The 15,900-nt window shown below is 35.2% G+C and overlaps 1 protein-coding gene across 2 annotated transcripts in view; it reads left to right on the top strand.

The window, feature by feature from the left end:
• The window catches only part of LOC113240121, a 146,698-nt gene that overhangs the window by 106,830 nt on the left and 23,968 nt on the right, over positions 1-15,900 (top strand). For both annotated transcript variants that reach the window (XM_026477345.1, XM_026477344.1), the window contains exon 2: positions 12,778-13,700. In XM_026477345.1, the coding sequence (XP_026333130.1) occupies positions 12,782-13,700 (919 nt within the window). In that variant the 5' untranslated portion in view covers positions 12,778-12,781. The remainder of the gene's footprint in view (positions 1-12,777; positions 13,701-15,900) is intronic.

Below are 15,900 nucleotides of genomic sequence, written 5' to 3'. Positions count from 1 at the left end.
AGTTGGACATGCGCTCATCTAAACGTAGGTATATAAACATATTTACAAGTATTTTATGGTACAGTGAAGTATAAAATCATCTCGACCTTGGTCGGTTCGCTTTGTGGCAAAGACAATGCGTCCAGAATCATTAGTATTTATCACACGTTGTTGTGCATGTGCGATATTGTTTATGACTCTTATGGAAAATCTGCGTTTCGAAAATCACATTGATTCCAAAATAGGAAAATGTTACTCAGCATTGAAGCAACTCTACAAACTAAGACCTTACCTGAGTACAGCTGTTAGAGTAAGATTGACTGATTCGTTGGTGCTGTCCCAATTAGATTACTTAGATATAGTATATGGCCCTTGTTTAAATAAGAAAACTTCTGATAAAATACAGAGAGTTCAAAACTCTTGCATTAGATATTGTTTTAAAGTACCACCCCGTTCTCACATTACTCCCTTTTTAAATACGTATAATATATTAAATATGAAAAATAGATATACTCTAAAACTTAATAGTCTGGTACACACCTTGAGGATCTCGTCTACCCCGGAATATCTAGCCCGTAAACTTAACTGGAGTGACTCGTCACACAGTGGTAATGTCAAATCGCAACGGTACCCTCACATACGTGTATTAGTCGTTCCTCGTTTAGCACTCTTCAGGGGCAGTTTTCGATTTGCAGCAAGTAAGTGCTGGAATGACCTGCCACCTCCAGTAAAAAATGCCAGTACGCTATATTCATTCAAAAAAATGTGTTTTAAATGGCTCCTGTCTGTACAGAAATCTAGTAGCAATTGGTCTATTATTAAAACTTGTAGCAACACTAAATAAATAAACTTTTTTAACTTTGTTGGTTTTATAATATCTGTAGTTTTGTAAATTATTATGACTTTTATAGTTTTTAAGTGCAACACAGACAGCCTCTATGTTTCATTAGTTATGTAAGTAGTAACCGAGTGTCATTACTACATTATACATTAAATATTCAGTAGTATTTATTTGTTTAGTTACCGATTAGTTAAAAACCTTAAGTATAAATTAAATATTTAGTGCTCCGTTTGCCGGTCGGTTGTAGCAAGCGAATAGATATAGTTTTAGGTGTAGACTGAAAATCAGCAATGCTGAGTCTTCAACCTTTTTATTCACATTTCTGTTTTAGTTGTCGCTGTTTTTTTATTTGTACTAGTTTTATGTGTATTTTGTGGATAAATAAATGTCTTTTTATTTTATTTTTTTTTTTTTTAATCCTTGACAATCTTGCAATGTAACGTTTTTAACGTAAAGTTCTACAGCTCTGATCATCGTCAAATACGTCGCAATGCTGATTCATCGTTCTCCTCAAAATATATATCTTTTGTTTTTTATGATATGACGGGACGAGTATATATATAGTGAGCCTGACGGTAAGCGACATGCCTATCCATAAGTGTCACTCAGAGCCTTCAATTGTAAAGATACTCAATTATTGTGTAACAAAAACTATACGATTTCGTTTAACCAAGGTAAACAACTCTTTTATGGGGAACTGTGTGCGTTTTTACAATAAGATTCCGGAGCATATATTAAGTTTATCATTTCCTAAGTTTAAAAACTACATTAAAAATATTTTGATCGAAAAATCATATTACAAAATTGAAGACTACGTGTTAAATAAAGATATATGGAAAGATGAGAAAGAAAAATTTTCAGGATTTGTTCGTCAAAACGCCGTTGTAAACATTTTCATCCGAATGTTGACAACGATTGAGACATCCTTCTTACAGAAGGAGGCAGGTCATTGTATGCTGCACAGCTTGTCTATCGTACCTAAGACAACACTGTAAGGTCTATTATCTATCAGAGCGGAGCGGACTGAGTTTCAACAAGCAACAGTGTTTCGTTATTTTCACTAAACGACGGCGTGAAGATGTCAAAATAAAATTGTATCGGTTGCTAAAAAAGCCGCTCTTCTCCGAATCTCTTTTGTAAATAATGGGCTTAATTTACACCATTAGCAATTACCATTTAAATACAATGTAAAGAAGTTATTGGACGGGTCTGTGCTAACAATCAAAACATTATCGTGTGTGGGATTCCTACATCGGAATCCCACGATATTAAAACATTGATGTAAGCTAATAAAAAAACTAATTACCTAATTTTCTATCGACCTAATGCTGTTACATCACGATACAAACGACACGAAGCCTTGTGAGATTGTCTTTCATGCGATAATGCAGGGTGAAAATAAATTAAAAAGTTACTGATTAATCCAATATACAAAATCTTAAATTGTGCGACGAACTAATTATTTGTGGGAAGCACAATAATGAATATTAATTTTATGAGGTATCCCTTGGATGCGCTCTCTTTGTTACTTCGCAACAAGAGCGTCTGCTTTACTTTATATTACTGTGTTATGTAGTCATTGTAATTGTTACATAACTGTGGACTTTAAAAAATATGTTTAGATATGATTTACGAACCTCTCTGTCCTCATTTTGAATTTGTGCAATTTAAATATATTCTACTTCTGGGTCTTAATATGATCGTAGGAAAGTCATGGTAAAAAACTTGCAATCATAATTAATAAGTAACTACGACGCCACAACACAACGACAAGCAAAAACTTAACAATTGGAAAACGAAAGCAAAAACAAATGAAACAAGAAAATAAATAAACGTAGAACAATGTAATACTCTAAAGAAATAGCTTTTTTGCTAATTGTAGTAATTATAAATGGATTCTAACTAAAACGTGACCATAGACAGGAGTTTTTAATCAGCTGTGATTAAGAACTCCCGTCTATGTCCTTTTAATGATTTCATGGTATGCTATTCGCCTACATGAGTGCAATTCTAACTGAGAATCTTTTAAATCTATAGACTGTATCACTGTAAAGTAACAAAACTTTTAAACATCACCTTATATTTTATCCCTGTATAAAATTGAACTTCGTGTGTCATGCAACGTGGAACGCATGCTTAGCTACTGCTTAGATTTAATTTCTAATATAATTACTGTACAAGAAAGACCTACAAGTAATTACCATACATCTAAAAGCAATTATCAGTCCACCACCTTTGTTTAGGGTGATATTGGCATTGTAATTACGGTGTTCAAAGAAGTTCTAGGATGTTCTAGATACACCTTCTATGTTAGGTACTTGTATGTTTCATTTGATTCATTTTCTTAAGTAAGTAAGCAGCCTTACTGCTCTGTAGACTTGGGGCAGTGTCGGCATTGTCTATGGCAGGGTTTCTAAGGGGATTGATCCCCGGTATACATTACCCGTTACCCTTAGACATAAGTTGACAAGTCCCATTTGCCCGTAATTTCGTACCTACATGGGACTTGTCAATTTATGTCTCAGGGTGACGAGTGCAGTTATAAGGCCCCTCGGATTGTTGTAATTTAAAACTCTGAGTGGCACTGCAACTGTCATAGATTGGCGTGTCGCTTACCACCTGGTTCGTACCGTCGTTTGATATCATAAAAAACCACTTGATATACAATAAATAAACACTTTCACCAGCTTAGTACAATAAACATTTTATTTTCACTACTTTAGGAACTACGCACATGAAAAACTTTAACAGTTAATAGATCATGGATACCCATTGAGTATATAACCAGAAATAGAGAAATGTCATTTAATTTGTTTGAAAACTATTTTGCCATATCATTATTAATCAGTAAATTAACAAAATTCCAAACCAATTAGATATAAATATAAGTTGAGAATCCCACTGTTTACAAATTTACATTATTATTATATAAATTAAATCTCTATTTCAGTAGTGAATGGTCGTTGATAATATGTTTATATGATTTTGATTTAAATAAACTAAATGACTCCGCATCCTTCACATTTGACAGCAGTTTGTTAAAGATTTGCACTCCTTCAAAACCTATCGACCTCTTGCCGTAGTTAGTTGTAAGTGTAAAGTGTTATGAAAAATAGTAAGGCTGCTTTCAAATAGACGCTTGTAGAAAAATTGAAAAATTTGTTAGCGGCTTTGTATACCTCGGACCTTTGCTTACTAACGAACGAGAAGACATTATTTATTTATCCTTCTATTGATCTCTCGTTAGAAGTGAACGATTCAAATGGCCACAGCTACTATGAGCAAGCTAACACACATCAGGCGTAGCATAAAAGTCTCCAACGTTACGAAATCGAGAGTCCGGACATTGGTTTTCTCGATTTTTCTATACGGCTCAGAATCGTGGACGATGCGAGCATCAGAATGAAAGAAATAGACGCTGTCGAGATGTGGTGTTGGAGAAAGGTGCTCCGTATACCGTGGACCGCTAGAAGGACAAATCAATCCATACTTAAGCAGCTCAGTACAGATAGACTTTCCACAATATACTACCAGAGAATATTAAAGTATTTTGGTCATAATGTGCGCCGACAACCAGACAACCTTGGCAAATTGGTTGTGGTGGGTAACGTGGAGGGAAAGAGACTCCGCGGTCGATAACCTAGCTGATATAGTGACCAAGTGATCACCCTCACTGGTCTCCCTATAACAACTGCCCTGAGAGAGGCCGAAGATAGAAACCACATGGAAGAAAATCGACCATAAAGTCTCGAAAACCTTTCAGGGACACGACCTTCAGCAATGAAGATAACGACTAAGAAGATCTAGTTTGCAAAGTGGTGCGCGCGTGACGCATGCGTAGAGCCACTGCAGTACATCTACAAGTATCTAATTTGAAGGCCCTAAATGCAAGAAATGAAAATGTTACCATAATCTCTTGAGAGAAAATAGGAATAGGTACTCCAAAAGGGGCTCGAAATCGTTACTTTGCAAGAACAAGCCTAGGGCCTACGTGCAGCATTGTTTTATGATCCCTTTTGATAAGCAAGGCATTTACAAGAGAGCCTTTAGGTAGTATAACAAGGTGTTTTTGTGTATAAGGAATGTCAGCATTATGGAGCTTGCCACCCACTCGCAAGAGCCCTAACTCGTCAAGGAAGGGATGTACAGTCTCTATTTTACCTTTTATATGGCTACCTTTGCTTCAAAAATCAATTTCATTTTTGTAAATCTTACTTAGCTCATATTTGAATATTGTCATAAGAGCATTACTTAATTCATATCAATATAAATAGCGACCCGTATTTAAGCGACACTTCATCTATTCCCCTACATAGAGTACGCGCACAACATCAGTTTTGTCTGTCTGTACACAAAAGGTATTGTCGTCGAGTTCTCAGACTATCTCGCTAGAAAGCGCTTTCTTGCGCTAGCGCAGATTTCAGATGCAGATTCGCTTTAAAACAATGACGGTGTCCCACAAGGGCGTAAATACGCTTCACTCGACAGTTTTCAAGTTGAAGAGTGACATTTGCGCAAGCGACTGACGAATACATTATTTATGTACAATTAATACATTAGTTATGAAACTGTCAGACATTGAAGACAATAAACGCAATAATAAAATACTATTTGTAATTAATAATTTATTTAAATCAAATAAAAGCAATAATGTATAATAACAAAGTATAAAGCCCAACATCCTGTTAACAATGTTGGGCTTTATACTTTGTACTTTTAAATCTTAAATATCGAGTTATTAGGCTTTTGCGATTGCTTTCCATTGCAGATGAAACTTTTTTTCGGATCTAAATAGCGTATATGCGTTTTTTCAAACAAACCAACTTACGAGCTCCTTCCAGTCAGATCCCATGGTTACGGCTGACCGAGATGGTAAAGTCATTGACCGGTTATGTCTAATAGTAATGCCGGCCTATTTTGAACTATAGGTACAAAAGTTATTAATTTAAATGCCTTATTTTTAATTTACGTAATTTAAGATTATTTTTTTGTGACACTATGAATTTTTACTAAATTAAGTAAACTTAGTAAAAAGGAAGTAAACGTATTAATAAACGACAGTCATAATTTGACGACCTCGGTGGCCTCGTAGGCACTGGACGAGGGGACCTCGGGTTCGATACCCGGTAGGACCAATTTGGGAAATACATTTTTTAAATTGGTTCTGGTTTGAGTGTTCTGGTTTGTGCCCCAGAGTTATTTCGTTGCTCTGGTAGTCATAGTACAGGAAATTCCCTAATTTGAGACATTACATTATTATGTCCTGGATCCCAAACTGGTGGCACTGAGGAACCATCTTCCCTGTTGAAATTAGGATTTCTTTTTTTATTTCAATCTCTTGAAAAAATAAACATACGATTATGATAAAAAAATATTTTCATTTTAAACCTTATATGTAAGGAAAGCAATATTAAAACCAGCCATTTTATTCCATTGAGATTTACCATTGACTGTTAAACAAACACAAGGTGAGAGCAAAGTCAAGGTAGATCGAGTCATATGTGTTGTTTCTGCTGTTTTGCCTTTTTCATAAAAGGAAGGAACTTCCATTTTAGTTTTGACCTGAAGGCAATGAAGGATAACGATCTTATAAATAGATTATAAGCTCGTTTTTATATAGCTATATTCGTTGTGCGAGGTCAACTAGATTGGAAAACTGTGGGTAGTGGGCAGTTTGTACGTGGATCAATTGCTAACAATTGAGTGAATGAAACCAGTCAAAATCTACTTCAAGATAGATACACCCTCCTTACACATAAATAGATATACTTCATAAAAGAATAAGGGTTTTTCGATTACATCTACTCTACTGCACAGTCGAATGTCCCTTCCATCACACACAGCTATTGGTATTGCCGTTTTACAATTATCGATTCTACTTAAAACAAATCAGACGAATCTTGAATTAAACAATGCACAAATAAATAGCTAGTGCTATCATTTACAAGTAAGGAAACAATTACACGCCAAAGCACCAATAGAGTAATAAAAATGTGTCATAAAAAGCTACAAAAATAAGTGTACATTGAAATTTGGAATCTGAATAAAAAGATTTTGAAATGCACAAATTTTGAAAATTATGTCTGTTACGCCAAGGAGGGCAATATTCATAGGCAACTAGAAGTCAATGATTACGGAGAAGGTAATACAAGTAATAATGAAACTTATAACGAATTGAAAGTTAGGTAACCTTTTCTTAAAGTTAATAGGATAACAACTAGATAGACGATCAATAAATCTATTTTATAAGCTTACGCAAAAGTTTGCAGTGTTAACCTCCAAACTAGATAGCCTTCTGTTTATAAAAATCTTAAAACTGCGATTGATCTTTTAACCTAATAAATTACCCCAGAGAGACGTGTTAAACACGTGGTGTGCGCTTTTGGACAAACCCATATAGCAGTAGAGCTCGTTATGAAAGAGTTCGTCTAGGGAAATACTGACACCATACCTTTTTTTGCCGCCAAGCATTTTGGTGAGCATTACTTAATGCTGTGGTTTGACTACAGACACACGAAACTTATCAATTTTATATCTCAGAGTGACGGGTTCGGTTGCAATGTCACTGTCTTTCCAATTTAAAACTCTGATGCTTCAATTCATCACCAGTAGCACGATCACCTTATCTATTTCTGACGCCAAGCAGTAATGCGAGCGTCTCAGGGCAATCAACACTGCCAATATATAATTGTTCATTACATATTGATTAAACCCTGATATTTATTTTTAAAATGTTTTTGTATTTATACTTTGATATCTCAGGTGACTGACGCTATGGCAGTATCTCGGAGATTTAAAGCTCTGAGTTGCACTGCCCCCGTTATGGACATGCGTGAAGCTTACCACCAGGCGCACGGCTTGTTCGTCCCGTCACTTGATAAACATAGAAAAAGATATTTTATTCATAAAGAAGGACCATCATAGATATAGAATCATCATATTTTTATTTAGCAGTAAGGCTGTAAAGTAATTCAAAGGAAAATGCACCTTCTGCCTTAGGAGCCGTGTACCATAGAGCCCTCGAGAAATGAGGTTTCGTTCAAAGGGGGTTTCACGTAGGTTAAAGTGTGTGGGTCGATAGAATATTTCTTTACTTGTTCAAATAAGAATACCGAAGGAAGGGGGGATCCAGCCTTTCCATGTAAAGGCTGGATCTGCACTTCGACATTAAATGCAACCAGGTGCTTCAGTACTAAATATTGAAGTCAAGCTCAGTTTAACAGAAAACTCCTTATCGTTTACATATATGCATATACATTTATATCCACTATGTCTACTATGTTGTTTGATTTGTTCTGCATTTAGCAAATAAGCACAAAAATCTCATTTAATTCATCAAAGAGGTAGGAAGTCCAAAATTAGTCTTCGTAGTCGCCTATCCAGTACTCTCTTAATGATGTGAACCCATTGTGTGTCGCTGTAAAACTGTGAAATCAGACAAACTGAACAATGTCGCAGTGGGAAAATGGCGCGATGCAGATACTGGACGCTTCCGCGTGTCACTGTCGTAATTACCACTAATTTGTTATGCCGTTAATGATTTTCGTCTAGATAATCAAATGTTTCTTATTTTTTCAAGTTCTCTTATCTCAGATATTTTTTGTATTTCAAATAAACTGAAATTGCCTGTACGAACATTTCTTAACGTGATTCAAATAATCATCATCTCTAAAAACAGCATTAACTATGACCATGACATAAACAAACACGTTTAGTATACTATTTATTGTAACCTTAAAACCTATAATCAAAAGTAATTTAACATTTACAGTTACGTAACAAGAAAAATACATCTAAATGATAAAATGCTGTATTAAATAATCAACCTCTGACCCCAACACGCGATACGCCTATCCATGGCAGTTGCAGTGCCACTCAGAGCTTTAACTTGCAAAGGCATTTAAATCTGAGGGCACTACCATTGCGCCGGCCACTCTGGTACATAAGTTGACAAGTTCCATGTACCTGTAATTTCACCAGCAGCCTTAGCCTCCCAAACCGGAACGCAGTAATGCACATTACTGCTTGGCGGCAGGAATAGATAAGGAGGCAGTACTTCCCTGGACGAACTCTTTCACAAGGAGCTCTACTGCTAGTAAAATAAGCCAGACACATGTTGAAAAACTTAATATTTGGGCGTTAATCTTCGTAAATTTTATGAAGTTTTTGAATAATGACTTAATGTAACATTTCATTAAATTAAAATTCAAATAATTACCTTGTTTTGAAGCAGTCGGAAATGCACTAGTTGTTATGTAAATGTACTTTGAGGTGAAACAATAGGAAGATAGCGAGTAACATATTTGAAACATAAGCGGTGAGAGATTTTAAAATAAATCCCTGGACTGTTTAGCAGACACCGTTCAGCTACGGAGGCAGTTAAATTATATTCTCCAAATTTAAAACAACAAGAAAAAGAAATAAATAAATAAAATCATTTTACAAAGTAATTTGTTCAAAAAAACACAATGTAACGGAACACAAAATAATTTAGAATTAAAATTCAAGCGATACACGCAATTGCGTCTTGTATATTCCATTTTAGAGTTAAAAACATCCAGATGAGGCGTTACCTTGCTTAATTTAACGCCATCATATAAGTTCAACACATTTTTACTATAGGTTTATAGAAAGATTAATTGTTATAGAAGTGGGAAAACAGACTCATTTTCTCTTATAACATTATAAAGTTGTCAAAACAACTCACTAGGTTTTGACTGTTAAAAAATCATTCACTTATCGCTTCATGTCATAATTAACTCCACAAACCAAAGTGTTAATTAATTCCATATTACGCTTCACTGGGAAGTAGTTTTTTTACCAAAACTATCACACGGTTGCGACAAATCCATTGTTTACATTGTTTTAAACATTTTTTGTACTTTAAAGTTTTTCTATCGAGCTTTCACTTTGCTTAGATTAATTTTAATTGGAACCACTGGGAGTTTCTATTGTTAAATAAATGGTTAGATCATGGTTTTGGTGAGATTTTGGCAGTTTGAAAGAAAATATTAATGATTAACTTTTAAATAACCACTAAACTTGATAAATTTATATGAGCACAGGAATGAGTTTTACGAAAGCTTTTTAATTTTAATAATTAGATAATAAAATAAAAATAACGTAATACGTCGTTACGTAACGTTTTTAAGTCTTTATACTATTTGAAGCCTCCAGTGATCAGAAAACTAACAGCTATTTCCGCTAAAGAATATGCCTAACTATCCAAATAAAAAACATAGCCAGCCAACCGGGCACGACGCGACGCCTCAGGGCGTGGCTCTTGACGCATGTTTTCTTTTTTCCCCTGTATTAATAAAGATCGCGTAAACATACGAATTAATAGTTTAAATAAAGCGCACAACTCTTTTATCAAATACTTCAACAATTTTCCATGAACTTTGCCCAGGCCAGTCGTGCGTTATTCACTTAACTAACAATTATTGTAACATGTATCCCTCAGGGAGAGGTTTTTGGGCCTACTTTGTATTAATTAGCATTAATAACATATGCCGTATATTTTATTTGCCTAAACACGACAAGTAGGTACTAGAATTATATAACACAAGTCAATACGTAAGTGAAAGTACCCGGACACGCCGAGAGTGGCTTTAAGCACGTTCGATTAATTAATTTGATGTTAATGATTTACGATGCCTGCTCATTGGAGGTTATAATTAAATTTTACGCGAAATGTTGGAGATGCGTAGGTTTTTTATTATTGTAAATATTTATCTTCGCAATAATGTTACATGTGTTATTATTGCCTTCTTGTGATGATCTAGTTTGATGTACATTTGCCTCTTATCCTTCTAAAACCCAGCAAACTACAATGGGAAAAGCTCTAAACGTCTGATGTATTTTAAAATGTACTAAATGTACAGTCAAAAACCCTAAGTCGCGGGTGCCACACATATACCACAATTTACACAACCACAAAATTTCACACAAAGTCACGAAAGAAATAAATGTAGACCTTACAAAGTCGTTTGGGGCTCGATTGGGGCGATGCCAATCTTGTCAAATTTAATGCTACCAAAACGCAGGCGTGTCTTTCCTCCACTAAACGGAGTCCCTTTCACCTGACTCCGACTTTTCGTGATATATCCATACCGATAGCCGACCGTCTTCGCCTACTTGGAATGGACCTGTCGTCCAATCTGAACTTCAGCAGTTACATTGAATCCATGGCCAAAAATGCAGCCAAGAAGCTTGGCATTCTTTCCAAGGTGAGGAGATATTTCACATCGGGACAGTTGCTTAAGCTGTGCTGTGTAAGCACAAGTCCGGTCGTGTATGGAGTACTGCTGCCACTTATGGGATGGCTCTGCTAAATACCAACTGGCCACCTTGGATTCAATAGACAAGCGTGCTAAGTGGCTTATAGGTGACTCGGAACTGGTAGAGGCGAAGCTGCAGAACCTTGAACACCGCCGTAGAGTTGCCAGCTTATCGGTATTCTACAGGATATATCACGGAGAGTGTGCGATGGAATTGCATAATTTGATTCCGCCTTCCCCTTTCCATCATCGGGAGACTAGACGTGGGCGGGGGTTCCACCCCTATGTTGTGGATATTCCCCGGATTGGCACGAAGCGTTTCGCTTCCACATTTGTATGACGAGCGGCTAGGGAGTGGAATTCCCTGCCTGCAGACTTGTTCCCCGAACGCTGTAACTTGGACCTTTTTCAAGGAGAGAGTGAATAGACATTTTTTAGGTGTGCATGCGACATCCTCCCCTCATCGATACTTTCCATCAAGTGAGATGGAGGTCAAATGCGCACTTAATTTTATATAAAAAAATAGTTTTCCCGGCCCGGGAATTGAAGCCAGAGCCTCCACGTGGCAGACTAACATGCAATAGAAAATACTACATTTGATATATTAATATTATAATGTAAACTGAGCGTTAAAAGATCATAGGAATCACAATACTTTGGGTTTAAATCACCCCACATATTATATACATTTTGATGTACACAGGGCTTTAGAAGGCTATAGCTGTCTTGAGATCTATTCTTACTCTTGGAGGAGGGTCTAGAGACAGCTGCATTTTTCCCACACAGATAATAAATTGTACAAACATGGGTTGTATAGAACATGACATATAACAAAATAAGTACAGTGTCATACAAATATTAAGCATGCAGACATATTGAGTTTTTTTATGATATCAAGCGACAACGAGACGAACAAGTCGTGCGCCTAATGGTGTGCGACACACCTATCCATGATAGTTGCAGTGCCACTCCGAGCTTTAAATCGCAAATTTATAAGGTGGCAATACTTCCTCGAAAGAACTCTTTCACAATGAACTCTGCTATTAAAACAATTATGAAGAGGCTTATTCAAGGAGAGGATTATTCCTTTATGCACAACCCGTGCCTATGCGAATTGGAGATTTCACAAGCCTCCTCCAACGTTCTTTACTTTAGTTAGGTATAAGTAAACATTCCTAAATTGATTTCTTCACATAAGATGTTAAACAAATAAAATCCACATTTACTAAAAACGATCGTAATTTGAAAAAGAGAAAGTTATAGAAAGTAACAAGAATAAAATATTTTTTTATGAGGCAAGTTACTTTTCGCTGCCGTTATGGTTAAAATCAATGTGGAATGCATTAATAATGCTTTTCGAGTACGAGTCAAAATCGATGAAGATTAATGTGTGAAGTCGGTAAAACGTAATGGTATTTGATTTTATTAAAATCTAATAGTGATAAGTAAGCTTTAGTAAGGTGGAATAGCGGACTCTTAATGATTAACCATTCATATTTAGTGCATAACAACTAAGCGCTAAGGTTCAGTAAGAATATTGAAGTGCACTATGATTTTATAAAAGAATATAATGTAGAGTTAATATTGAATTTATTTAGTTAATAGATATCGTTTACGGAGTAAAGGTTTCATGATTGTACAAGCATGCAAATATATATTTACTTTTTTTTCTTTCAGAAACATGACGGTGAAAAAGGCCACTCGCTGCGGTGGCTTTGCCGCTATTGTGGCTCGCCAGAAGCTCCACGCAGCATCACAGCAACTGGACATCATGACCATTACCAAACCCATCCATCAGACATATAATATTATCGTAGGATTCAATGAGAAAGATCAATTACAACTTCTTACAAAAGAGGAAGATGACGACAAAAAACTCATCAAGGATTACCAGAACCTAAAAATGGCTAAACAAGAAAACATATCCATAGACGACATAACAAACTGTGTCAACATCGAAAACTACCCAAACTGTAAAAACACTCTAGTCTTTTACATAACCAAAAACCTTGTAAAAGAAGCTATAGCGCTGAAATTTGAGAATGAACAGGACTTCAAACGAATATACTTTACGTACAAATACTTTAAGATGCGAAATAGACTGACGAATAATACGACAAATTATTCAAATGATTTGTTTTCGAAGAAAAAATACGATCATAAGAATAGAAAGAATAGTATTGATGACTTTACTATTTATGATAAGGGGAGGGATAATGATTGGCAAATAGATCATGATCTTACTCATATATCTATGCAGCATAAAAATTCACGTTTCGATCAGCCTATGAGTTTGATTGGAATAAGGAATGACTCTGACGCTGGAGAGATAGATAGCATTATCTACACTGATGTGGACATCCCTGCAAAACCTGAGAGGAAAAGACTGTTCCATAAGAAACCAAAAGCTCCTCCTCCCCCTGTGAATAAAGAAACAAAAGTCCTGAAAGGCGAATTCGTTAGAGTTAACGTAGAGAGATCTCCGGATGTTATCCCAAAGGATAATAAGATTAATAAAGTGCCGGATATCCTTATGTTTAGAGATGTAAAACCTAAAAGAAGCAGTCCACCAAGTACCTTGTGGTCAACTAGTAATAAAGGTAGGTTATATTTCCATTTTATTTCATAATAGTTTATACAAAAGGGCTGAAACCAAACTGAAAGATTTTGTTTGCTTTTGAAGATACGCACAAGTTCTTATCAAATTCCTGCACAATTATGATTCAAGTTTTATAAGAAGAATAAACAGGGGAACAAAAATTGTACGAGTAGAAAATGAACCTGAAATTTTATTTATAGTTTTAAAACGTACATTTAAAGATGTTATTATGTAAAACGACACGGAATTATGATGATGTTTTGGCATTCATGATGATGTAAGATCAATTAATAGGCGTACGTAAAAATAAAGTTTTTGTTACGACCACGAAAAGGTCAACAAAAGTTACTACTTAACAACATAACAAGCTAGTTAAAAAGTATGAGTTCAAATATTTATTGTTTATACGTTTTATTGAATATTTGATATCGCTTATTACGTTTCTTGGTTTTAGTTAATTGGCAATAAAAGAGAAGAAACACAAATTTGCAACAACGAAAAACTAACTAAGCAATTATAGGAAATAATATAATTATAGAAGAAAAGGAATCAAAACAAAATAACAGTAATTGTAACAAAGTAAATAGGTTAAATGGATCGACGATTTGGCAAATACGTTGTAGGCAGTGGGACTCAGCAACAAATCTTGTCCGCACGTGTGATGTAACTAAATTTTTGGTGCACGTAACAACTGAAAAGTGCACCTTGAATTCATGACATCATTTCATACCATCAATAGCGATTTTTAATGTTTTTCTTTTAAATTTAATATTGTTCTTTTTTGATTAAAATTTGGTTACGTAATGTTCTCTTTTATTTTTACTTTATAATTATATTTTTAACGGCGCTTTACTAGCCGTTATTCTGCGAAAACCATGGAACTGAACACAATATATAAATTTTATATCTTTGCACCGATTATTAACTATTAAGTCCAAATTATTCATTCAAGAACTTGTAACAACTTAAACTTGAATTAAATTACATTCACATAAATAAACATAGCTAAGAAAATAATCACAACAAGCAAATATCAAATATTAATCATAACGGCAAACTAAATAAAATTATTTTATAATCATAATGATTTCTAAGGAAACACAATATAAATATGCAATGCAGAGTGTAGAGGACAATATCAAAACACTTTATGACGCTGACGCTGCTGACACTGCGTGGCAATCACAATTATACGTCACAATTAATATATATCGGTTTCTTCAATTGGCATCACTGACAATTTTTTTAGGCAAAAAACAATAGGAAAAAAGGTATTAAAACAAAGGAGTCCGTAACACTTTTTAAGCTGATAATTTCAATTACATCATTCGAAACAGCTTCTACTATTGCGACCATATTCGGTAAATGAAAACAAAATTGAACCTTCCGTGTAAAAGTTGCTAAATGTGCTTGTTCCAAACTGGAACATCCAGATCTTTATATTTTGGACTTTGATCTATTGCTATGAAAGTGGCATAGACTTGAACTTAAGCCTTGAATGTAGAGTCCAGGGTGTTGTGCAGCTGATTTTCAACTTGTTAAAAACGACATAAAAAATAAGTTTATATCAACTAATTAGGAATTAGTATGTCCCTTTCATGATATCATCATCAACCCATTTGTGACGGTGTGACCTCCTTACATAGTCATCACACCTTTTTATCGCATTTTCTGCGGTTCCTAGCCACTCGTTTTTAAATTTTGAATTGCTTTTTAATTCCTTTAAACGTTCTTTAATGACGATGTTTTCCTTTAGCGAAAAGCTCATAGTAAAATTGAAATGAAATTTCGCACACAGAATTTCATGAAACTCAGAGGTGCGGACACGGATTCGAAGCCACGACCTCTGCTAGAGAGACGGTAGGTCAAACCATTCGGCTAGCATGGCTTAAGATCATTCTATAGACGTTCCAACGATAATTACACGAGTCTTCTATAACGTGTGGGCTTGAGCCTTTTAAAAGATTTTTCACAAGTCGTCGAAGTGGTTTTTGTTACAGCAAGTGAAAATCAGCAAAACTAAATTTTGAATTGAAGATGAAAACATTCAATGGTAAACCCCCGTGGTAATTGAACCCAGGTTCTATATAGAAGGCAAGTATTTTCCTAGCTAGTCTATCACTACCTTGCAAGATGTAAAAATGACGCATAATTGCATCATATTTCTAGACTTAGGTCTGAATCAGTCTAGAGATAACGAT

This window comes from Hyposmocoma kahamanoa, unplaced genomic scaffold, assembly GCF_003589595.1.
Source record: "Hyposmocoma kahamanoa isolate Upper Pololo Valley unplaced genomic scaffold, ASM358959v1 120, whole genome shotgun sequence".
NCBI lineage: Eukaryota > Metazoa > Arthropoda > Insecta > Lepidoptera > Cosmopterigidae > Hyposmocoma > Hyposmocoma kahamanoa.
Note: the sequence above shows the minus strand (reverse complement) of the source record. Positions and strands in the feature narration are given on the sequence as shown.